Source organism: Epinephelus lanceolatus, chromosome 13 (assembly GCF_041903045.1).
Source record: "Epinephelus lanceolatus isolate andai-2023 chromosome 13, ASM4190304v1, whole genome shotgun sequence".
Classification (NCBI taxonomy): Eukaryota; Metazoa; Chordata; class Actinopteri; order Perciformes; family Serranidae; genus Epinephelus; species Epinephelus lanceolatus.
Window position 1 is genome coordinate 7,634,395 of NC_135746.1, and position 25,701 is coordinate 7,660,095.

At 43.2% G+C, this 25,701-nt stretch overlaps 1 protein-coding gene across 10 annotated transcripts in view; it reads left to right on the forward strand.

The window, feature by feature from the left end:
• Positions 1-25,701, forward strand: part of nrxn3b (neurexin 3b) — a 435,238-nt gene that overhangs the window by 190,362 nt on the left and 219,175 nt on the right. For all 10 annotated transcript variants that reach the window (XM_078173689.1, XM_078173690.1, XM_078173684.1 and 7 more), the window contains one exon: positions 928-1,047. In XM_078173689.1, coding sequence (XP_078029815.1) covers positions 928-1,047 — 120 coding nt within the window. The remainder of the gene's footprint in view (positions 1-927; positions 1,048-25,701) is intronic.

Here is a 25,701-nt window from a genome sequence, read left to right on the forward strand (position 1 = left end):
TTCAAAGGTAAGAGCTATGTGTGGTGTAGACGGATAGCAAACACACATCCAGTTTGACTTTGAATACCCTCCTCAACTCCTGTCTGACTGAAGTGCATACACGAGGATATGCACTACGTGTTCTCAAGTGCTCTTTTTCTTTCTTTTCTCCTCTGCTCTTCATGAATTCCGTCTGTCTAGTGTGTCTAGTGTTCACCGTGTATCCTCACAATGAAAGAGATGTTAGGAAGGAAAATTGCCAGGGCCGGGTTAACGCCATTTATTTTAAATGAGTATTTTTTAATGGAGTTTTTTATCCATGAGTCATTTGTTGAAAGGTTATTTTTTCATGTCTTGTCTTGCTTGTTCACAGAGGGAATGCAGCGTTTCTAAGTTTTACTCTGATAAAACTTCTTGTAAAATTACTCGTTGGAATGATGAAATATCGCATGCATGTCCACCTGCACACACTCTCCGAAAGAAGGGAATGAAGAGACAGTGTCATCACATCAGCCCAGTCGTGGTACAATTCGTTTGCCGTAGCATGTCGTTAACGCAGATTACAAGAAAACTGGCGTAGCATCCTGTACAGCAGTTTTTACAGCAATTAGCTCAGAGAAAATGCTGATGCTCCCACTGCTTGAGAAGCGTGCTGCTGATCCTGTGGCGCCACTGCTTCGGCTTGCCACTACGAATGCCGCTTTACCCAGCATGAAACAGGATTCCCCAGACTGTTTTGAAGCGTGTTGTACTCCAGGTCAGGCTTCCTGTGGTGGCACTGTTTGCTCCTTGTTCTTTCTTCTAGGCCCACATGCTGTATATCTATCTCTCTTGAGTGCATTTCTTCTGCATGGGTCCTGCATTGTTAAGGCTCAGCAGTAGCTCTTATTGTTGCTTGACTGTGCTCCTTTGGTATCTTTGTCTTTCTCCCTCCCACCTTTTTCTCAGGCCCAAGTACAACCTGCCAGGAGGACTCGTGTGCCAACATGGGTGTGTGTATCCAGCAGTGGGAGAACTTCACCTGTGACTGCTCGATGACGTCTTACTCTGGGACTCACTGCAACGACCGTGAGTACTGCTGGCCTTAAGATTTACCCGTTCTTGCCTTGCATGTGAATTAAAGGAGCACTCCACTGTTTTTACATGTCAGAGTCAAAGCACAGGAGTACTTACAGCATGGGAAATAGCTGTATGAAGCATCCTGTGGCTCTGAAGGGAGCTTTACAAATTGTGGGAATAGCAGCGCAGTCACCAGAAATAAATGTTGGCATTGCATGTTTTTGAAAACCATGAATAAGTTACATTTGCACATTTCATGCATATCACATCAGTGGTTCTGAAGTGATGTTGTTCTGATTGTATATGAGCTGACTTTGTCATCGGGAGGGGGAGGGAATGGTGGATGATGGCGGCACACTTAGGGGAGATGCCTGCCAGGCTGAAAACCGCAAACAACAAAACCAAGCTGTGTTTGCAATGTTTTCAGCAACTTTTTTAGGCTCCAAATGTGGGTGTTTTATAGCAACCTTTTGCTGTTTCTCTTGTGGCTTCCTGGGCACCAAACATGGGTGTTTTGCAGTGACTTTTCACTGTTTTCCGAGTGATTTTTAGGCACCAAATGTGGATATTTTGTAGTGACCTGTCACTGTTTGTCTTGTGGCTGTCCGTGCAAAAAACATGGTAGTTTTGTAGCAACCTGTCACTGTTTTTCTAGCAGCTTTCAAGGTTCCAAATGTGAGTGTTTTGTAGCCACCTGTTGCTGTTTCTCTTATGGCATTCTGCGCACCAAACATGGTAGTTTTGTAGCAACCTGTCTCTGTTCTTCTCATGTTTTTTTAAGTTTCAAATGTGGTTGTTTTGTAATGAACCACGCTATTTCTATTGCAGCATTCTAGGCACCAAACCAAACCTAAATGTGGGTGTGTTGTAGTGACCTGTCGCTGTTTTTCTTGCAGCTTTTTCTGTGCCAAAAGTGGGTGTTTTGTAGCAACTTGTTGCTGTTTCTCTTGCGACATTCTGGGCACCAAACATGGGTATTTTGTAGCTACCTGTCGCCGTTTTTGTAGTGGCTTTTTGGTTCTAAATGTTGGTGTGTTGTAGAGACCTGTCGCTGTTTTTCTTGAAGCTTTTTCGGTGCCAAAAGTGGGTGTTTTGTAGCTTTCTGTTGCTCTTTTTCTAGTGGCTTTCCAGGTTCCAAATGTGGATGTTTTGTAGCGACCTGTTGCTCTTTCTGTTGCGGCATTCCAGGCATCAAACATGGTGTTTTGTAGTGACCTGTCACTATTTTTCTAGCAGCTTTTTAGGTGCCAAACGTGGGTGTTTTGTAGCCACCTGTCCAATTTTGCCAGAGGAGATGGTGCCATGAAAAGTGGTTGTGTTTTACCAACACATCACTGTATTTGCTGTTGGGATTGTGCCCCCAAAACAAGACATTTTAAGCATAACCATAACCAAGTGATTTTTGTGCCTAAATCTAACAACGTTGACCACAGCATTACATAATAATGTGCAAATGTCACACATCCATGGTTTACAGAGATGTACAGTGCCAACATTTTTTCTGGGGAATGGGTCGGGAATACAGTTTGAACTACATGGGCATTACCGGTCATACGAAAGGTATAGTACCATTTTTTTTTTCTTTCTTCCTTTCTTTTTTTTTTTTTTTTAGCATAACCCATACCTGGATGTAAACGTCAGGTTGCTGCACCAGTTTGGTCTTTTGCGACTCCCTTTAACTGTATGGACATGAAACAGTAAATTGCAGGAGTGCTCCTTGAATATATCTGCATTCAGTCAACACCAGGCACACACAACTGTCCAAAACTGCCATATTTCACTTTTATTTTATAACCATATCCCGTGTATGGAAGTGCATAAAAACACACATTATCATGATAACGTGCAGTCATTTCACACTCATAAAAGCTCCCAACACACACACATAAACTGAGTACCATATCCTTGACTCAAGGACTCTGAGGCTGTTTCGCTCGTGCTTATTAAGCCTTTGTCACATTTGCTGCATGGAAGTGGAGCTGAGAGCTTCATGTGATCTTTAAATGAAGCAACAGAGAGATGCCGGCGATTGTCGAGGGTGTTTTTTTATTTATTTATTTTTTTTTTTTTGCTGCTGCAATGCAGGCAATTTGTCGTAACAAATGCTTGATGTCCCGAGCTTTCACGTTTTGGGCTTCGGAGTGAATGGCTGTGACTGATGATGTGTAAAATATCCACTTCTGCCTCAATCGCCTTTTCATAAATGCCCTTCAAATAGCTATCATAGAAGTCGAAGTGTGAGTTTGTGTGTGTGGGTGTGCGTGCATGTCTGTGTGTGTGTGTGTAGGGATCTCTTATCCCCATGACGACAGGGGACTTCCCCTCAGTAATCACGGTTGGCGGTCTTTCATTTAGCGGTTAATAGTCGGGGCATACTGCTGCTGGGCCAGACTAATGAGGTGGTGGAGGCTGTTAGGAGAGCTGCTCTCTGTGAGCGCTGGCATCCCCTAATCATCCAGACCTTTCTGATGTTAGACCCGGCCGCTGTGTATGACTTCATATCTCTCAAATCCCAATTTTCTTTTTACTCTTTTTTTATTTTTTCACTTCACCTTCTCACTCTCCTCTTTTTCTCCTCTGTCTGCGAAAGATCATCTGACGCAATTGTGTCCACACGGGGCGAGTAATCGACTCCAACTCTCACTTGGTGATGGGCACTGTGTGTTTATGTGTTAATTAGTGATGAGAAGCCCTCATTAATTCACCTCATGATGCTGCCTGGGATGACATACAGGGAGGTTTCATTGATTTCACATCACCGCAGACATATTTCTTCTTGAAACACAAGAGCTTAGATAGTAACTTATTTAACATCTCTTGACAACAGGTTTAAGTCTCAGTTCTATTTTTGCTGGTTTTGGAGATAGACGTTCACTAATATTGACTGGACTGTCCAAGCGTATAATAGCATCCTTAACAGAGCTGTATTGCCCTAAATGGGAATTTTGTAGCTGATTCTCTTTTTCTTTTGGTACTCTTTCAAGCTATTCCTTTTCATTTCCTGTGCCAGAAATGAGAAAATAAACACGACGGAGGAGGCAAAAGGATAAAGAGGTAAAGTCAGACAAACAGCCAGTTTGGTTCACCGGAGTTTACATTTCAGAAAGTGCACACACAAGTCTACATGACACCGTCTGCCCGAGATAAGGGGTCTAGTTTGCTTCTCTCAGGTTGACCCAATCTTCTGATGTTGACTCTGATGACAGCATTGCGTCCCTGAGAGGCTTCAGGAGCTCAGCGGTGCAGCCACCAGGTGGCAGTAAATCCATAAGCAGGACCGCACACTGTCCCTCCGCGCTGGGAGAAAATGAGATGCAATCCCCCGAGCATGAAATCAGCTTTCCGGTTATTTTCCTCTACTGCTTTGCCTCTTGTACTTCTCTCTCTCTCTCTTTATCTATCCCCCACTACAAACACACAGCCCATCCAATTTCTATAGTTATGGATCATAGAGAGAATATTGTGCGATCTCCCAAACAATGTAAAAAATCTAATGCAGTACAATGCAATCATATTGCCAACAGTTTTATTGTTCGATTGAAGCAGCTTGATAAAAATGAAAACGGTGAACACAGTCCCCGCCTCGTGTTCGCCTGTGTGTTTTTGTACAACTGTGTGACTGCCTTTTATTCAGTGAGCACAGCACTGAGAGAGAGTTTTTAATTAACAATGTGGGAGTGGAGCTTCTCCCTCCGTTTCTCTCAGTCTCTCCCTCTCTGATAGCTGGCAGCAAATATCAGTAATTGTCTGCTTCTCTGACTCTGTCTCTACCCATTGTCCAAATGAAGAAACTTGAACAAAGTGAAGTGAACATTTCTGCCAGTGGAGCCACTCGCTGTTTCATCTGCGCCGATTGTTAGCGTCGAGCCTCCGTGCCCTCTCCGCTCGTCTCCATTGTAGCCAGCAGGGCTCTAGGTGGCGAGGAGAAAGAGGAGAAGAATAAAACCTCAGCAGGCAAAAACTATCTAGACTCCTTCCATTTATTCTTGTGTACCCCTGCAGCCTGAACTCTGTCACTGCACACCTCTGCTTATGGGAACAAGACACAAAGGAAATTTGCAGAGCTCTTTGCACCATACAGGCCATTTTCAGAGCCTCTTGGACAATCTGGAGGTACATGTCGTGCCCGGCACTGCTTACAAAAAAGAGCTGTGGTTGGGGGTGGAGGGATGAACTCTTTTTATAGCATTTTCATCCTGCTTGGTTCTGGCTCACTGCTTTTGTCATGCTCATCTCCATCTCCCTGTCGTCTCATATCCATCCCCCCCTTTTCCTCCCCGTCTTTTCTCCTCCTCTCCCCCTCCTCTCCCCTCTGTTTTCTGAGCGGGACCTCTCCCTGTCAGGTTCTATGAATACCGCATATTTTTATTTAAATCCAAGGACACGGGAGCTGTGGGCCAAGCAAGAGGAGCGGCGGACACTCCTCTTCCACATCCAGAGCAATTACTCAACTTACGTAATAGAATTATCTCTGCAAAGGTCGCTGCATTGTTCCACAGTCAGGAACATGGTAAACAAACAGAAAGAAAGAGGGAAGCTAAGACAGGCAGCAGAACACTGTTCGTCAGTTTCATGCTGACATCAGTAATTGCTTAGATGGATTTAGTGATGAATTTCTCTGCCAGTGTATTGATTCCAAGCAACCCTCTGCTCCTGCTCAGCCCAATGTCCTTAATTCACTTCTCAAGGCGTGCTCAGAGGGCTGTAACCATATCTGGCTAACTGCTTACATAAATGACACAGCAGCTGCATTGCTTCCTTCACTGTTTAAATGAAAATAATCACAGCATTCGCCTCGTAGTCATTTCTTCCTCGGTGCGCTGGGGTGAGCGGCGAGGAAAGAAAAGGAAAAGGACAAAAGAGGTGCAGGGTTGAGGAAGAAGCTGCGTTTCCTCTGGTCCACAATGTTCTACTCAGTGGAAAATCAACAATAATAACAGCATTTTTCCTCTATTGACTGCTCGACAGTATTAAACCCACAGAGGGGGGGGAGAAAGGTAGGCGCACAATGGAGCTATTCACTTTGACATGACGTCAGCGCTGAGTGAAGGCTTTAGAATAAACAAGCAAATGAGAAAAGACACACAAACACATGCACACAATGCTGGTATCTATAGACCTCCTCATGAATACAGAAGGAGTTTTCATTGGAGCATTGAATAATTCAACCTGCTGTCTCTGTAAATGGGATTAAGTAGCTCGAGCTGGCTGGGAGCGGCCAACAGGTGTTGAGCAGGGGTTGTTCGGCGATGAAGCAGACCTTGGGAACCATGGAGCTTGGCAAAGTTTCAGCTGGGCACAGATGCAATGGTGGCAACTTTAGATCATGATACATGGACAACTTTTTCAGCCAATGAAGGCAATCAATATTAGAGCTGTACCTATTGGTTTGAAGCTTCATTCATAACATTCGAATTCTGAATAATTTGAATTCTGTGCAACTTTGTTTTGCATGTCTATTAATTCTGTTTAACTCCTGCTGTTCCTGCACAGTTGCAGATAAAAATTATTACTATTATACTATTTGCAGAATTAGAGTCCAGTGGTAGCTGCTGAGGATTGTTTCTGACTCATGTGATCCAAACGCTGCCATTAACTCCAGAGAGTTGAAAAGTCAAAAGTCAAAATGCATTAAAAGAAGATACATGTAATAATTTATAAAACTCAGAACATGTTATTATCTAATGAAGTAGCCTGCTTCCGTCCATATTTGTCAGTTTTTAGCCTTTCAAAAACAACATTTTCAATGCAGTCAAAAAACTATCCAGGGTGTACCCCGCCTCTCGCCTAATGTCGGCTAGGATAGGGTCCAACAACCGTCTACCGTTACCATATTCTCTGCTGGCCTTGCCTAATGTTATATGCTATAGGGTATGGTTAATATGCTAGGAAAGGTAGTATAGGCACTGTCTCTACCTGGAGCTCGCATAAACGGAGCCTGGGTTTGTTGAAGGTGGCAGTGCTGTTTGGGCTGAGAAAGCCATGTGTAAGGTACGGTAAAGGAGGTTGTTGGGTCGGTGCGGGGAGCAGTGAGAGCTGGCATTAGAGGAGTGTCTCTGGGACGCCAGAGATCACTGTCTAGCCTCCTGGAGGTGTCGTGGGACCAACAAGACGAAACACTGATGAAAGGAGGTTGCCACCTGATGACCCCAAAGACATGTTAGTTATCACTGCTCATTGGTCTGTATAGTTAAGCCTTGCCATAAAAGCTTATCATAGGGCTTAGGAGGTTATTCACTGAGTGCTGATCCTTTCTCTAGAGCACAAACTTCTTGTGTTTATTTGAACTATCGTCCTGCTCTTGTGCAGTAAAATGACGTTCGGTTTGCCCCCTGCCTGATGCCATGTCAGTGCAGCATAACTCATTTTATCCAAGAAATCACTTTATTCAAGTTGAAGACTTCAACATTTTTTGGAGATTGATGACATCATAAAATATGGCGCCAGACATTCAAAGCTTCAGTCGAAAACCTCAAGCTTTCAGTGGCAAAACATGACATTAGGTACAGCCCTTATTGATATGAAGATTAATCGGTGGAGAGCAGTAACAGAGAGAAATAGACATGAAATGCTTTCATTCTTTCAAGAGCTTATACAAAGTCCTCATACAGTATGTGAAAGTACCTTTTGGCGAAAGAGGGCTTATAAGTGGAGCATCGAAATATGAGAACATTTGCCTATAAATACCACAGGTAGATCAGAAATGGGCCAAAAGAGTTCCATAGAGAATGGTTTGTCCTCAGGGCACAACCTATCCCAAAAGCACACTTTTCGAAATTATTTTACTCTCTTTGTTGTAGGCTAATATGTTGGCTAGAAGTCACTGAGGCATCACATGATCAGGTGGCTTAAACAGCCACTTAAAGACGTGACAGCTGCCTGCAGTATCATCACAAAGGAACATGTTGTGGATGATGGAGGTTTGCTGCTTTGAGGACGCTGCTCCTGTTGTTGTGAGGCTTTAGCTGGGGGAGAAGTGTAATTGCCGAGCATCAACCCGGTGGAATTGCCTGAAACACATACATACAGAAGAGTGCACAGACATAAAGTTGTCCCTCCAAGGTTTATAATCTCTCTTCCTCTCTCCATCACTTTATCACTCCTCTTCCTTGTCTTATGATATCTGTATTCGAACCAGAGCTGCATGTCCAGCCCTTGGGGGTCTAACGAGCTACCCCGCCATTGGCTGATCAGGCTAATGATGCTTGCCCAGCACTGCATCATGTCACTGTGATAAGAGTGGATGTCGCCTGTGTCAATCGATGTGTCACCGCCGTGCTCAGAGCCGCGGTATAATTGGATATATGCGGTGCTGTGGAGCCTAAACGCCCCTGGGCCACAAGAAAGAGAATGTAAAATGGGTAAAAAATAAAAGATGGAGGAGAAAAGTGGGAGATGTTACTCCTCATGAGTGTCAATAAATGGGGGTGTTGAAGAAATGCAGTTTTCAATATTGTTGGATCATTTATTTTTATTTTCTTACATGAATATATTGCTGTATTTCTGAGCCATTAGTCTTATCGCAGGATTATTTCTTGGTAGTTGACTTAAAACCGCACTATTTGACTGAATGCGGTGTGAAATATTTTGCTTGTTACAACAAACCCACAGAGTATCATCACCTGACTGCAGCTTCCTTCAGCTCCACTGAGCCTTGTAGCTGTTTCAGTTCATTGTTTTGGTCTTCTGGCCTGCAACTTTGTTGTTGAGTTGTCAATCATAGGTGTTTGTGGAGTAAAGACCCATTTATGCTCAACGTTAAATATGGATCTGGATACGGACGGAGCCTTCAGTTCGTGCTCCGCGTTCATTTCGTCCGTATTTCTGCACGTTTCCATAAAGCTTACGGATACGGGCCAAACTGAGCAGTACCATCAGAAACCGTGGGGGCAGTGTTGACGGTAACATCGTTTGAAACGGACGTATACATTTTTGTACATAAAGGGAGCATAAAGAATAAGAATAATTTTCTAGCAATAATTTTCTTGTCACCTCTACTCAGACGAAATCAAAATATAATACAGTTGTAATGAATGTGGAATTCAGCTATAGAAACCAAAACCACTTTTTGTACCAGGTTATAAACATGTTAATTTCTTCTGTGAAGTTGGGCATTTTAACTTGAGGGGCTATGGGGATTGACTCGCCTCTGGAGCCAACCTCAAGTGGACATTAGAGGAACTGCAGTTTTTGACACTTCCGCGTTGTCTTATTTTTTCAGCACTCCAGGTTGCAGCCTGGTTTATTTCCATGTTGACAAACAAGCAGTCTTCCTCCTCACTCCTTTTGTTGCTACGTTTCTTGGTGCATTACCGTCACTGACTGTCAATATACAGAATTGTATGAAACCAGAGGCTGAATGTGAATCGAGCTACTTGTGTGGCTCCATGGCACTATTAGGTCAGCAGCTAGCCCTTTTCAGCAAATAGCTCTTATCACGCCACTATATGCTACCTGCCAAGTACCAAACAGCAGACAGCATCTAGCTAGTAAATATAGTAAACTATTCAGTGAACTAGAAAGCTTCATATTTTTCTTAGATATATGTCAATGTGTGTTTTCAGGATGTTTTGCTGCCCACAAGTGGGCAAAAAAATCTCTTAAAGCAGTTTAAAGTAATAGTTTAACTAGTTTATTTTCTGTGTCTCAAAGAACAGGATCAAAATTATCTGCTGGATGTATATATGTGTGGATGGGATGTATTTAGCCTAGCTTAGCATAAACACTGGGGCATGGGGATAACAGCTCCAGCAGCTAACTCAGGATAAAACCACAGATTATCATTTCATTTACATTTTTGCAATGTAGATAAACAAATAAAGTGCATTGTGTTAATTAGGGAGCTTTAGGTGAAGGTAGGCACATTTTTTGGTCACTTCGAACAAAGCCTACTGTTTTCCCCTGCTGCTGATCTTTATGCTAAGCTAGGCTAAGCACGTTCTGACTCCAGCTTCATTCTCAACACTAAGGCTTGGTAAAGTCATTCAAATATCAATAGAGTTCTTAATTCACTATCCATAATGTAAATGGAGTGGCATGTAATGTAGACACAATTTCAAACGTTTTGGTTGCATCTTGGTACACTCAACTGTCAACTCCATCAAAAACACCCTGCACAACTTCACCATACCACAAACTGCATGGATTGTAGCTGCTGCTGCAGGAGTGTGAGCTCCGTGCCAGGGGACAGTTGGTAAAAGTCTGCCTGCACACACACACACGATGACAATACCAACTGTTAGCAACCCATGGCTAACATTACTGGTGATTAACAGATTTAACGTCAGAGTCAAGCTGTTTCTGCATTGATGTAAGTTTGTTGGAACCGTTTTAATGTCTCGGAGTTGGATGTTAGTGCTGTTGCTGTGTTAGCTCATGCTAACCAGGGAGAGCAGCAGCACAAAGTTTGCTGATCCGGTGGGGAGGTCCAGGATCCAGCCCCTGGCACAAAAAGGATCAAATCCAAGTATCACTTGACTCTACATATTTTTGAAAGTATTTGGGACTAGGTTATTTTGGTCGATATACATAACATATTGTATCACGGTAGCCAGAACTATAATTATAATATTATTACTTTCATTAATGTTGTTGTAAGCTACTGTCATTACCGTCTGTCCTGTCTCTCTCTCTCTCTTTTTCTGTCTCATTGTGTCATATGGATTACTGTGAATTTATTATGCTGATCTGTTCTGTACGACATCTATTGCACGTCTGTCCGTCCTGGAAGAGGGATCCCTCCTCAGTTGCTCTTCCTGAGGTTTCTACTGTTTTTTTTCCCCCGTTAAAGGGTTTTTTTGGGGAGTTTTTCCTGATCTGCTGTGAGGGTCTTAAGGACAGAGGGATGTCGTACGCTGTAAAGCCCTGTGAGGCAAATTGTGATTTATGATATTGGGCTTTATAAATAAAATTGAATTGACTGATTGATATTTTAAAGGTATCGAGTCCCGATACTCAGCCCTACTCAGAGACATTAGAATGATATCAAGTTAAACCTTTCTGTAATACAGACCAAGAACATAATAATTAACAGCCTTGTATTGTAGTAGTTGTACCTATAAGAAGATATGGAACGTGAAACTTCTCCTGGTGTGATAAACAAGACCATACCTTCCACTACTGTCTCTGGATACACCAGCTCTCAGACTTTCTGCAAACTGCCTTGGCGAGGGAATGAGAGAGATGTTGTATGGAGAGGGAGGGAATGATTGAGTTGAACACATTACAGACAGTTACGATGAGGGGCATCCATCTGTTTTGGTGCCAGGCGGGTAACCTTGAGGCTGTCAGAGCGTTCCCAGCACCTACCCTGGCCCTCACAGGCTAAGAGCCCAGCCACAGACACATCCATCAACACATGTTCCTAGACACATTTCAGCAGCCGCGGCAACACATACAAATCACCCAATCAATACCTCCAACGCCTCGCCCTGAACTTCAGGGTTTTGGGCGGGAGCATGTCTTGAGTAACAGCAGCACACGTGCATGTTTTCCTTTGCTGCTGCAATATTTCTTTTTACTCCGGTCTTTCATTTGTACATGTCTCTTTCATCATCTCTATTACATGTCACCATGTTTTTGATCTGATATTCTTGTGAAGAAGATGAAATGATCGTAACTGTTTTTTATCACTGTGTGAAAACAACCACACGGTGTCAGGCCATTGTGTTTAAATCTATGGTTTGGTTTTGAAAGGCCATACACACACGAGTAATTTGTCATTGGCAGACAGCATCCTCTGCACTCAATTGCACCAGTGAGTACATACAATGCAATAATTTCGCTGTGCACAGATCAAAAGAAAAGGTGAGTTGGTCCCATTCTATCGGTCTGTTGTTGTTGTTGCACTCCCCTTCTCCTCCTTGTTTCTCTCTTTTGTCTCCCAGCAGTGATGCCGATAGGTAGTCATCACCAGTAGGGAGCTAAACCACTCAAAGCAGACTACAAAGAATAAAGCTCTCCTCTGTACAGCACTTACAGGAGGGTACTTCATCAGAAACAAGGTGCACTGGATCTACCAGCACCTGTTTGTATTCATCTTGAATCGATCACTGTGTCTCTGGCTGCATTTCAACAAGTGCCAGGCTTTGATAGACTTGATAATAGGCAGTACCATGTCTGATGCCTAATGACGGACACCTTTCGACACTTCTACCTTATAGCCAGGCTTTTACATGGGTCACACTGACCCTTTTCTGGTAATTTCAAGAATCTGGTCTCACAATTAGAGGGTATAGTTTTACCCAGAGGGCAGTCACGTCATTCATTGAGTTCAGTTGCCATAGCGAGGTCACTCATTGGAAGGTTGCGGGATGAAGTGGGCCGGCCCTTCGAGCTAGAAATGAAAATTGCACTGTTTGATAGCTTGCAGCCATTAATTTTTACCATTAAGGGGCTCTCAGCAGAAGAATCCTGTGTTGCGTCTGAAGGGCATTCACATAGGGAATATGCTCCCATGCAGGGGGCCAAGACATCTGCAGCCTCCATCAGATGGAGCTGATGGTTTTCATCAGGTGAAGGCATTTCAAAGGCAATTACCTCTGACATTTTTATTACCTAAGAGAACAGGCAGTCCACTCCCACTCAGTATACTGAGATGCACCTGAGCTCAGAGGCGTCTAACTCTGAGAGAGAGGAGGCACTTTAAGGTCTTGTTGTTCCTGCTGGCTTAAACTTAAAATTGAAAATCCGTCGTTGACCTTAGTAACAGTAGTTGACGAAACAATCTTATTACAATCATTGTTTGGGAGCTTTTAAGCTTTAAAGTGTTAAAGCAGGCTAGTATGCCTTTCTGTGTTTGTATGTATGTTTTCTGTTTTTTGGTGTGTCCTGTTCAATGTCACGGACAGGCCAGGAAACAGGTTAGTAAACAGTAGAAAGCAGCATGGAGGCTAGCTAAAACTTCATAGAGCTGCTTCAGACTAATTTGGATCGATGTCTCAGCACTCCTTGGGCAGAGACAGATGGTATTTTGTGATGGCACGTCGTTGCATCTCACCGGTTGAGGGGCTAAAATTAGTGCATTCACCTGGGTGTTATATTTCCATCAATGCTGGTTGGAGCTGATGAATACCCATGACTACTGCAGAGTCATTTGACCTGGCTGTGATGTGGCTGATTGTAACCTTTCCAATTACATTTAACAGCCAGATATTCGCAGGTGTTTTTTGTGCAGTGGAAAAGTGGCTTTAGTTAGGGTTAGGAAGAGATCTTGTTTTGTCTCAGAATACCTGCTTTGGTGGCTAAAAGCATGGCTAGAAATGTCCCAACTTCTCGCTAAAAATACCTGCTCAGGTGTAGAGTTAGCCGTAACCCTGTCTTGAACAGTGGTCTGCTGCTGTTTGCTACTTGGCAGCTGACTCGCCGACATGTAGGTGTCAGGCCATCCACCATCCCCTCATCGTCCTGATGAGAAACTCAGCTCATATATATCTAGTCTGTATTATATCAAAATGTACAAATGTAACACATCCATAGTTGCAAACGTAATATTCTGGCAAGTGGGCTGGAAAGTAGATATTCAAAAGATTTAAGAAATGAGTATTCTAGCCAGTTTGGTTCACTCAGATTGTTTGGAGTGAAGCCCCGTCATATTGCCACAATCTCTGCTTTTTGATTGTAATAATTTTAATTTAGCCCTTGACAATGTGTGTTACAAATTATATTCCCAGTTGTCCTAATTGGGCAGCCGTGGCTCAGGAGGTAGAGCGGTTGGTCCATTGATTGCTGGCAGTTCGATCCCTGGCTCATCTTGCTCTTATGCCATAGGTGTCCTTAAAAATAGACACTGAACACACTGACAGTGTGTGTGTGTGTGTTTGAGAATTTAAAGGCCCTTGTCACTTAAAGATGAGAAGCTTTATAAAAGTGCAGGTCATTTACCTTTTAAGCGCACGTTGAGGGATGTGCAGGACTCCTGGGTCTGTTACTAGAAGTGGATACTGTGTTCCCAGACGGTGCTTCATTCATTTGAATGTAAATTTCTCACAGAGGGCATACACTGAAAAAGTTTTTGGGGCTTTCCTGGGCTTTAAGCATTTTGTAGAGTGCTGATAGAGACGTCCTCCAGCTGATGAAGTCAGGCCAACTTCCTGGTTGGTCCCCACATACAGTAATGGCATTGAGCTATTTTACTGAAATGATTAAAATTTTATTGGACCCAATAGATCAAATTCTGATGATATTAAGTCGGGTGTGTTCATTGTTTTACAGCCACTCCTTTAGAGAGCAGAGTTGGTTGTTAAACACCCACCACACAGTATCCTTTTGTCGTTAACATAGAGGAGATGAAGCAACGGATATTGCTGGGATTAGAAAATGGAGTCTGGCATCCTGCAGGCTGCAGTACCTCAGTATGCCTTCTCTTTGCCCTGCCTCCAGAAATAGGATAAAGCAACCTGAGAGAGTCGTCTTTGTTGGAAGGTAAACAAATTACTTTGACATGACTGTACAGTCATTGCATAATTTTCTGGTACTCACATTACTGAGGGTGTTTACCCTATCATGATAGCTCAAACAAACACACAAACTGGGAATGACGCATGTCATGATCCTGACGTCTGACCAAACACTGTGTTAGCACAGCGTTTAAAAGCTGAGTACATGCTTAGTGCTTAATTCTCTCCTCCTGATAATTATCAACCTCTGACTCAAAGTTTCTGCTTCTCTTTCTCTCTGTCCATCCTGTCCTTCCGCCACTTTTGCTTCACACGCCTTTTTTTACTCCTTTTTCTCAGCCTCATTGCGAGATGCCTGCAATTATTGTGTCAGCAGCTTCCTAGTTCATCACTTAGCCCCCCACAGATGGTAGACTCGCAGAGTTTCACGGTACATTGTCCTGACTTGCTCTCGGAGTTTGCAGCCATACAGCCTACAGCTTTCCCACCTGCCTCTATAGGAGCCATCAAGGCAGCCACTCTGATCATGTAACTGCTGTTTGAAGTACAGACAGGTGCCACATGTCAGAAACAATCAAGGCTGCTTCATCTTTGTCGACTATGGATCACAGATGGGGACTTTCTTTGTGTTGGCAGGGTGTTTTATGCTCAATGACAACTCTCTGGTGTTAAAGACATTTTGACAATTGACTGTATCACTGAATAGATCCTTTTCAAAGACACTACATGTCTGTCTGTACTTGTTCATCTCAATCATACAAGCTAATCCAATAATTTCATAAATCCTTGATTGGGTCTGTCATGATAGTTACATTATTGACTTAAAAGATATATGGACATGCCCTTGATTATTTTGCTGCCGTTGTGTTTACATGCGTGTTTGTTAATAAAAGAATGTCACAACATTTTAGCCAACATGATGCCAGACTAAATAGCAGGGTTTTCTCAACATTATAAGACTTGAGTGCAGCAATTCTCCTTTTTTTTTAATTCTCTCCACCCTCGACGACTTTTGCAAGTCCGAAGAAAACCAAAATGACACTTTAGTGGTGACACAGTGTAGCTTACTGGTAGCCTGCAGCTGCACACAGTCCTAATAATTGTTAGCTTGCCAACCCCTCGCAACGAGCCCAAAAGTCGGCCATTTGTAGTTTTACCCTCCCATCCTACACTCCGTCAATCCAAGACCCCGGGAGCCAACCGCAACACATCGGCCGGATTATGGAGGTAATGGTGGTGTACTCAGAGCTTTGCTAAACTTGTCTAAAAGTCGCAAGAGGCATCATTTAGGTTTGTTGTGGTCGGCCAGGTTTTGTACTAAATCTCAAATTGAGTAATTTTGGACTACCCCTATAAAGGTTTTATAATGTTATATGTATTTTCTTGTATATTTAAACAGGTTATAATTACTCTTTTAAAAAATATGTTAAATATATTTTCATATTTCAATTCCATTATCTGAATATTCGTAAGAATTACCAGTTCATTGCTGTTTGAATGAGTGCATTATTATGCCATTATCATTATATCAAGAGCATAATGGTCTGAAAATGACAATAATATTGTTTATCGCATTTTTTTTCTGAGAGAATACTTATCAACAAAAAGTAGTTATAATAGACTCATACCTGATAAATTGTCTTTAGCGAACGTGCATGTATGGCCTCTGCCTTTCTCCTTCTCTCTGCCGTCTCTCTAAAGCTTCCCTCATCTTTCCCGTGATATAAATGGACAATACCTTTTTAAAAACACAAGTCACTAGTTTCATATTTTAATGGTATTTCCACCGAAGTGGCTCATCTTCAGCCTACTTGAGGAAACATGACATGGAAAAAAAAAACAAAAAACGCCAGCTCTCAAAAGGTCATCATTTATATTCATTATACAATGGCCTGGATGAATATGTAATTCTGATTTGCTCAAGGGTTGTTGATTAATTTCACATAAAAGCGCTCTGACATACTGTAGTAAGTCCTTACCCTTTTAGCTCTCTGTACTCAGAGTTCATCACCTCGTTCAGGCGTTCTGGAAAGATATTATCATGTACAAAGAGTCAGGAGAAAATAGGACGAAGACTTTGGCTTAAGCTAACGCTGGAGGGTTTTAGCAGTACTGTAGCAGCAAGGTTAGGACTGGCTGCTATCATTTGGTAAATCACCAACTTGCCCAGATTTTGAGATTTGATGTCTTTTTGAATTTAAAGCACTTTTTGGAAGCTAATAACTGAACAAACAGTGATACACACAGCCCCTTATACACCGCCGCAGCATGTTTAGCTAACGATTAGCTGGTTAAAAAAGATGACAGTGATAAATGTGTGAGTTTAAGGCACAACACAATACATTTATTACCCACACTGAGTTTGAAATGAGACTGTTTTTATGTAAGTTTTTGCTTGCAGTTACTTCTCACCACACGTTGGCAGTGTATATTGAAGTATACTTGCACATAATTAAATGTTAATGCTGCCCATTTTCCCTCTCGGCTGTGCGAAGTTTCCTTTTTTAAAACCCGTCATTGACCTGAAGTTTCAAATGTTTCCTCGTTGTTACGTTTTGTGAGGAAAATCAGTCGCAGGAAGTTGTTTGTTTTATGCCCAGACATTGATCGCCTCCTATACTTACCTCGTAGAAGCTAAAGGAAAGGAGTTGAACCAGACTGCGTGTTCAGTTGTCATATTCACAGCTGGAGTACAGCTCTGTTGCAGCGTAGCCCGGTGACAGCCCTGCACACAATTTACAAACATCCTCTCACTTTGCTTCTCAAAGTTACCACACCTTTTTTTTTTTCCTCTCCATAGTTCCCTCTCTCTGTCTCGCTCTCTCTCTCTCTCTCACACACACACAAAGTAGGACACTGATGCCATTTAGATTAGTATCCCATGTGACCAGTGCTGACATGAATTTGCTGGGTGACAAGGGACCCAATTACGGCAGAGGGCTGATCGTCCACGGACCCACCGTTTCAAATTCTCTCCCAAGCGTCAAGCAGGGAACGGGAAAATGTGTAATAGTGAACGTGTGCGTTTGTGTGTGTTTTTTGTGTGTGTGTGAGTCTGTGCATGGGGCTGTAACTGTGTCACTGTCTGTTTGCGTCTGCGGGGCGGGAGGCTAGGATAAACACCAGGGTCAAATACATCACTGTAACTGTAAACGTAATGCAAACTGACTGCTGTCAGTCTCGAGATCCCTGATATGAGTCATAAGCTGACACACACACACATACACACACAGACTTAAGGTGGTACTGCGGCGCCAGCGTGCTCCCTCAGCCTCGGTTAGCGTCTTGACAACTTTTTGAAATGTAAAAACAAGAAAAGGGTTCAAGACCTCGTCTTATCTGTGTCCTTAGCAGAGTTTATCTTTACATGAGAAAAGAGGCAGGTTATTATTTTAAGTTACGCCTAATATTTAAAATGTTAATCAGTGTAGCTAAAAAGCACAGCCTCAATATAATGAGGAATTTCCAAAGGTCACGATGCTGCAGCGTAGAGTGCTGAATCACATCAGACACAACATTACGCAGCAGAGGTCTTTTGTGTATATCATTTTATTCAACATCTCCCTTGCTGTTAGTCTTTCCTCTGCTTGACAGCTATCTTAACCGAATGAAGCTCAGTGGATTGATCTGTAGGCCTTAAAAGGGGAGACAGATAAAGACTTACCACTTCCTGTGGTGACATAATCAATTGCAATCAATCTTCCTCAGCTGAAACTGTCCAGCAGGCTGCTGATTTAGACTCTAGATTCTGTTTGGGCCAGCAAGCGTGTGCCGTCCGTGTATTTATGCATGCATCTCTGTTAATGCGTGTTTTCTTTTCGCCCATTGTCGTGTGCATTTTGCACCGCTGTGTGCGTGCGCACATAAGCAGCCGTGCTGTCTCTGTTTTATCCCAGGCTATTTTCAAACCTTGTTCTCCTCAACACGCACTCTCTCCTCTGCCCCACTTCTTGAAATGTCTGCGCTGCAACATGAACCCCACACTCGGCAAGTACCGTTTGTTTTCTCTCCTCCGCGCCCTCGCTTTGGTGAATCGAACCTCCTTCTCACTGGAACGTCTACCGCAATAAAAGTGTCTCCCATCGGCAGGGTAATGCTTTTGAAGGGCTTTGCGTGCATATTAGAGGCAGGCTTGGGGAACACACCGGGATGTCATATGTGCCATCCTGGCATGAGACAGAATGGCTGAGAGTGCCAGAAAATCCTTCCCCCTCCCTTTTCCTTTTACTGTAGTTGCATTCTGAGCTGACTCACCTGAGCCAGGCCGGGTGTTTGTTTGTTCAAAATGAATATTTTACACATATGGTGTGGGTGATATACTTTTGGCTGGTTTTACTTTGCTCAGTGAGTGGTCGACAGTGATGGTGGTGGTTTCCCTTCTTCATTATTCACCATGTAGTGTGCGGTGAACATGTGTGCGTAAGTGAGACTGGCCCCGGGCCTTTGCAAGCCCATTACTCCCTCGCTGTTTTGTGCGTGTGTGTGCGAGTGGGCTGTGTGTTCAGGCCTTACTGATTGTTTCTCCGTCGTAGGGACCCTCATTACTGCCCCCACACTGTCACAAGCATCTGCTTCCCTCCCTCCTTCTTTTTCTCCTCCTGTTCTGCGCTGCAGTCAGCTCCAAGCATGCCCTGCACTGGTCCGACATAGAGCAGGGAGGGAGAGAAAAGATTGGAAAACCCATAAAGAGACAAGACATCAAGTAGCACAAATTTGGGAACATGGAAGGCAGGAGGAACAAACAAGCCAGCTCGAGCTGGCAGTTTCAGCTGGGTCCTGGCGGGAAAGCAGACCTCTGATCAGGCTCAGAGTTAGCCATCTTTGGACAGAGATCGGCCTGTGGCCGCAGTTCGACCCCTGCCCAGCAGGGCCTTCACCCCAGGCGCCCCCGAGAGAGAGAGGCAGCTTTTACAGTGATGAATTGCACAGCCCAGTGTGCGGCGGCTAGGGATGGAGGGAGGTCAGGGCTTAAAGAGGGAGAAAGTCTGTGTGAGGGAAAGGAAAGGGAAGAAAAGAGAGAGAGAAGGCATAATGAGTGTGTCAAAATTAGCCTGGCTCACCCAGAGAAAAACAGCAGTATGTGTTACTAATGATTTGTTCCAGTAAAGCCCAGTGAGAGGGAAAAAACAGGAAAGGGCACAAGAGCCGGAAAATGAAGAAGAGGATGGAAGGGGAGACTTTTCTCACAGCAAAATTTGAAACATGGCTTTCTTTCTTTTGGTCTCTTTTTTCAGGGATTACAAAGACAGGCAGATACTTGGAAGGTTCAGTTTTGTTAGTGCTTAATGACTCAGAGTCCTACAAGTCCAACATGACAATGAGTATCTCCCCTGTTACTTCAAATATTGATTTAGATATTTAGAAAACAATCATGACACATTAACCTGATTTTATTTAGAGGTCTCAACGGGCCAAAAAAATTACAACCCTTACCGAATCGGCCCCTGTGAGTTGTAGCCAGAACCCTTCCCATTAGAGATCATCACATAAAATACTGAGCCCGAACCCAACCAAGTCTGACCTCCCAAAAAGCTCTAGTCGCCTTCTAACACCCGGGATCTGCTGGCTCTTTGGCAGCACAAGCCACGCGCATCTCCAGCGGAAAATGGACCAACTCTGTGGATCACCAACTCTCAACACTGTATTTCCCCACCAGAGAAGCTCCCTCCCCTGGCCAGAGCCCAGCACAGAGCCTGGCTGTTTCCTCTCCTTCTCTCCCCGCCTGACTTCCCATCACGAGGGACCACCTTATATTAACCTTTGGTTACCTTCGACTTAACTATCACCACTTCCATCTTCTCACCTTTTCTTTTCTTTGACCTTGTTGACCGTGACAGTGACACTAACAGCTCCCTCACCTCACCCCCTCTGTTGTTTCACCAGGCAGGTCATCGGTCAAAAGCCACAAGGCTACATCAAAAGAAACGGGGGATGATGTCAATCAATCAATATATAATATATGCTGGATTTACATTTTAATAATTAACTAGATTAAGCGCAGAGTGCAGACGGCACTTACCTAAAAAGAAGGAACAAATGAACACAGAGTGCTCACTTTTTATTTATTTATGTAAACAGCCTGAGCCCTACCCCAACCGGCCAATCAGCGCACATTTTCGGCCCCAACCCTGGTCTGATCCATCTGGTTTTTTGGGTTCCGTTGAGCTCAGGTTGAGATTGAGAACGCATCATTCTAGACGTCTTCATATTCCATGAAACATGTGCTACAATAAATATATAGTTCACCCCACTTTCAAAGTCACAGACACAAACAAACTTGAATAATAGATCTAGCGTGGCAAGATATTCCCTCACACATACTGATCCCACAATGTACATATTTTAAGAGAATAATTCTTCAAAGGCCTTTCTATATGAACAGCTGTAGACTGGAATGATGGAACGTCCTATTTTAAACATGAGCTCTTAAACCTACGACAAGATAATTATTTAATGACCTCAAGGTGAAAGCCATCCATTATCACATCTCCAGCTCGACATCACTTTCTGATGCCTTGGTGGCGGCTTTGCTCTGTTTAACTTGGTCTAATTCCTCTGAGATGCAAAATGAAAGTGATTAGACTTCCCCGGAGACCCTTTTTTTTTTGCTTCTTTCATTTGCAAAAATACAAACCCTGCAGCGTTTCTTTGCTTGCTTTTGTAACATCCACTTCTATCTGCATCTACTGGCACCCTCCAAATCTGAGAAGGAATAATTTAGGGGTGGGTAACAGCTTTTTATAGCTGTTAAATCACAGTTTATTATAGCACTCAATGTACAGTAGCCAATTATCACATGCTACAGATGCCAGATTTGCAGGTTTTATTCACACAGCATGCCATGTTTTGTCATTATTATGATATGAATATTTTGTCATACTTAAAGTAAACATAAATCCGCTGTGTGTGTGCGATTGTGTGCGTACACACTTTTAATCTCATATTCATTGCAGTGGATCGATGTCTTATCACCTGTATATTATTAGCCCCTTGCTATTAGTAACATGATGCATGTTGCAGATAATGTTGTTTGTCAGAGTTGCATTGATTAGTGCGTCTCTGGCTCTAAGGAGGATGGAGGATGATGGCAACCATTAGCTGCGACTGGACTCTTTAAATAATAAGGAAAGTAAGAAATCAAAAAGCAGGGCTGAGGGTATAATGAAGGTAATGTGCAACAGGTCAGAGGGAGTCAGACATCATGGCTGGTCGTGGCAACATGGCGTCATCATTGCTGTGTGAGTAACCGTAAAATGCATCAAATATTGAGCACTGATGATTTGTTACGTGACCTTAATCATAGTTTTGTCCTGATTTAGCAGCTGTGGTAATAGAAGAAATGGTAGAGCTATATATCCAGTGAAAAGTGGCTCTTTTAAGTCATTTATGTAGCTGCAGTGTCTCTGATCTAATCTTTTTCTTTAAAGGGACAGTTCACCCTGAAATCGAAAGTACATATTTCTCCTTCTACCTGTAGTGCTATTTGTCAGTCTACATTGTTTTGGTGTGAGTGTTGGAGGTGTCGGCCGTAGAGATGTCTGCCTTCTCTTCAATATAATGGAAGTAGATGACACTCAGCTTGTGGTGCTCAAAGCACCAAAAACATTCATTTGGAAAAACTCAACAGCAATGTCTCTCTACAGAAATCATGACATGGTTACTCAGGATAATCCATACTGTATGACCACTGTGTTTGTATCACCACTGTGTTGGCAGTTTAGAGATCAGTTTATCCACTGTGAGGTTCCAAGGACAGAGGGATGTCGTATGTTGTAAAGCCCTCAGAGGCAAAGTGTGGTTTGTGATACTGTGCTTTGTAAATACAATGGAACTGAATTCACAAAGAGCAAACTCGTCTTTGAGAGTTTTGATTTTTTCGTGGGGTGGCTGTGGCTCAGGTGGTAGAGCCGGTCATCCACTAATTGGGAGATCACAGTTCAATCCCTCCACCAGTCCACATGTCTGGAAGTATCCATGGGCACGATACTAAACCCCATATTGCTCCCAATGGCTTTTCCATCGGAGTGCGATCAGGTGGCACCTTGTATGGTAGCCTTGACCACCAGTGTGAATGGGTGACTGTGACTCGGTCAGAAGACCAGAAAGGTGTTATCCAATGCAGGTCCATTCATAGCAATATCCATGTTAATGTTTGCAAATGGATCCCCAAGCTGGTCAGCAAACAGACAGAGAAAAGAAGTTCAGTTACCAGCCCTGGTGCAGGCAGTCATGTGTCTAAACATCCATAGTTCTCATCTTTAGCAGTTGTTTTTTCTTTTTTTGTTTTTCATAAACACAATATTTCGTCTCTACCTCCAGACCTTTGTCTAGTCTGTCTATGTTTACTGTCCATTTTCACAAGAAAGCAAAAAGAGAATGCCGAATCCCACAAGTCAAGTCACTAACATGTTTTCTTGAGACATGGCCTTGTTGTTTCACACAGAAATAGAGACACAGGTAGTGAGGTGTTAAGGCCAAAAAGGTCAAGAACGGCCAATACACAGTGCAGAGAGGAGTGGCGTCCTCTTCAGCTGAGCTGTAACGTTAGCTAGCTTAGTGTTACATGCTTCCTTATGCGCAGTAATGCAGTTGGTGGGTGTAGTTTGACAGAAAGAAAATAGTTCCTTCATGAAACTGCTCACAACAACGTCTGTGGATTATCTTTAGTAATCTAAGTCAGGATTTCTGTAAAGAGACATTGCTGACACAAGACACAAGCTGAGTGCCATCTAGGTCCATTATATTGGAGAGAAGGCAGACATCTCTACCGCCGATATCTCAACACTCGCCAACTCCAGGCTGTTCTCACAAATTTTTAGTATCTTTTCCTACAAAAAGCAATACACCCAAATTCATCCATATCCCACGTGTTTTAAAAAGGCTGTCATCATGCGACCAATGCACTGATGGCAGTAAACAAGGAAGCAGTCCTAAGTGTTTCTAAGGAGGAAAATAGTCTCTATATACAGACTCTACATGCAGTGAATGTAGAGTCTGTAGGCAAACCCCAGAAATTTTGCCTCCGGAAGAAGAGTGGAAGAGCCCTGGTTTCCGGTTGTAGGTTGTTTGTAGTCCGCGTGATATTGACCAGTCACGTTTGAGCCGGCTGCAGTTGTTGCCAGGTTAAACGGTCCGTGGGGTGAAGTAACGAGGCGGAACATAATTGGCGTCACGGCAAACTCTGAATCCATTGCAATGGTTCAGCATATTTACTTACATATAAACGGAAGTCGGAAACGGAAATTCGCTTCCTCCGGCCAAATCATACCGGAATGCCAAAAAATCGGGGGTCTGCCCCCAGAGGCTGTATTGCCGTCTGCCGGAAGTCAGACGCCGAATACAGCCGATGGGTTCTGAGAATGGGAGGAAGATTAGGGTGGTGGATGGGTCATAAAAAAACGGACTTTCACCCAGGACCTTCCCCTGGAGTCAAGTTCTCGGATCTTGGTGAACTTTGAGTAAACCTTGAGTCATTTTAAGGTACGTCCTCACCATGTTTCTTTTCCTAAACCTAACCTCAGTAACTTTACGTTAATAATGTAACTGTACGTCAAGGATGTAACGTCATTAGTGGGGCTGCAAATTTGTAGGATATCATATAAACTGTTCTATGAGAATACGTTGGCCTACTCACACAAAAACAATCTAGATTGATAAATAGCTTCACAGATAAGAGTAAAAATATGTTTTTTCAGTTTTGGGGTGAGCTGCCCCTTTAAGTGAAGTGAAGTGACAGAATGGTATTTTTTTGCCAACAATGAAACCCCAGCTCTCGATCACATTTATGTAAAACGCTGCATTTAAAGTTCCAAAAGTGGTGAAAGATTTGGTTTTAATTTCCCTCTAAATCCTGAAGAATGACATTGCGATTACCCACCTCTGCAATCATGTTAAAAAATAACCTTCCTCAGCGAAGGTATTTTGGCCTTCTACCTTGTAAACTAATGGATTCTTCCCCTCCTCTCTGCCACCCATTCATTTCATTTGACAAGTTTTAAGCAATTTAGCATAATCAGCAAAAAGTGTCTGACTGAAAATTCACAGATACCTGGGACCAGTTTTTAATGGTTAGGAGTCTGATTCCCACTGGGCCAACCAGTGCTAAAATTATATTTCTACATGGTACTGTAAGTCACTTTGAATAAAATCACCCTGTGAACAGCATAGAAAGTGATGATATGGTATCTCCAGTGGCAGTGCTGCCATCTAATCCTCTCTAATCACACAGGACATCCCTGGCTGGTAGAGTATTCCAGCGATTCCTTAATCTCCATCTCAGTGATCCTACGGTTTGAGCAAAGCCACCTGGCTTCTCCGAGCACGTGCTTGGAGACTTCCTCGAGAAGCAGGGGAAAGTTTCCTCCGTCGCAGCTGACAAGGGTCTTTTGTTGAGGGAACTTCTCCTCTTTCCATTTGTACTTTTTCTCTCCTTTTTTTTATTTTTCACCGTGTTTTCATTGTTCATTTTCACCTCACAGTGGCAGACACCAGAGACTGCAATGTATATATTTGTCCTCCCACCTTCACCTTAGGTGCCACATGAGCTGCATTGAGATAAGCAGATGGTTTTCACTTTGCTTTGGCTGTAAATGCACCCGAATGCACGTGCACAAATGTCTAAGGATTATGTGGTATAGCCTCCATTTATGGTTCATTATTTGCACATTTTAGTGAGAGTGTTTTTTTACAGGGTTGTAATATACACTCATACTGTAGCCTACAGTATGAGTGTTGGCGTTTAGTGTTGCCAGCACAGGGATAAATATTCTAATTACATTTTTACAGCTGTGCGCTGCTGATGTCGAGCTAATTGAATCGAAGAGAAACACTTGTATTCTTTCACTTTGTTGGTGCCACAGTGTCACATCGCTGACCTCCAGAGCTTACATCATGACTCTGACCTTCTGCTAACTGCCCCACTGTACATTTGGGGACATAATTCGTGGGACGCTCAACAGAGTCAATATGCTCTTTTTCTGCTCCATTTCGGCTTGCCTCCTCTGTGAATCATCGCTGTCATTATATAAATGACTTTAAAACACGTTGAGACACCATCAAGAGAAATTACGCACGATTCCTGAGTCACGCCTCATTTAATGGGCTGGATGATTTTGTTTGGGCTCAGCAGTGTTGCTATCCTTCGGATGTTCTGTATCCTCAGGACACGTTAGCCCAGCACGTGGCGGCTGTGTATGAGTGTGTATGTTGCACACAGTGTATTCTAGAGAGAGACGGGCTTGATGTGTGTCTGCGCAAGCATCCAAGT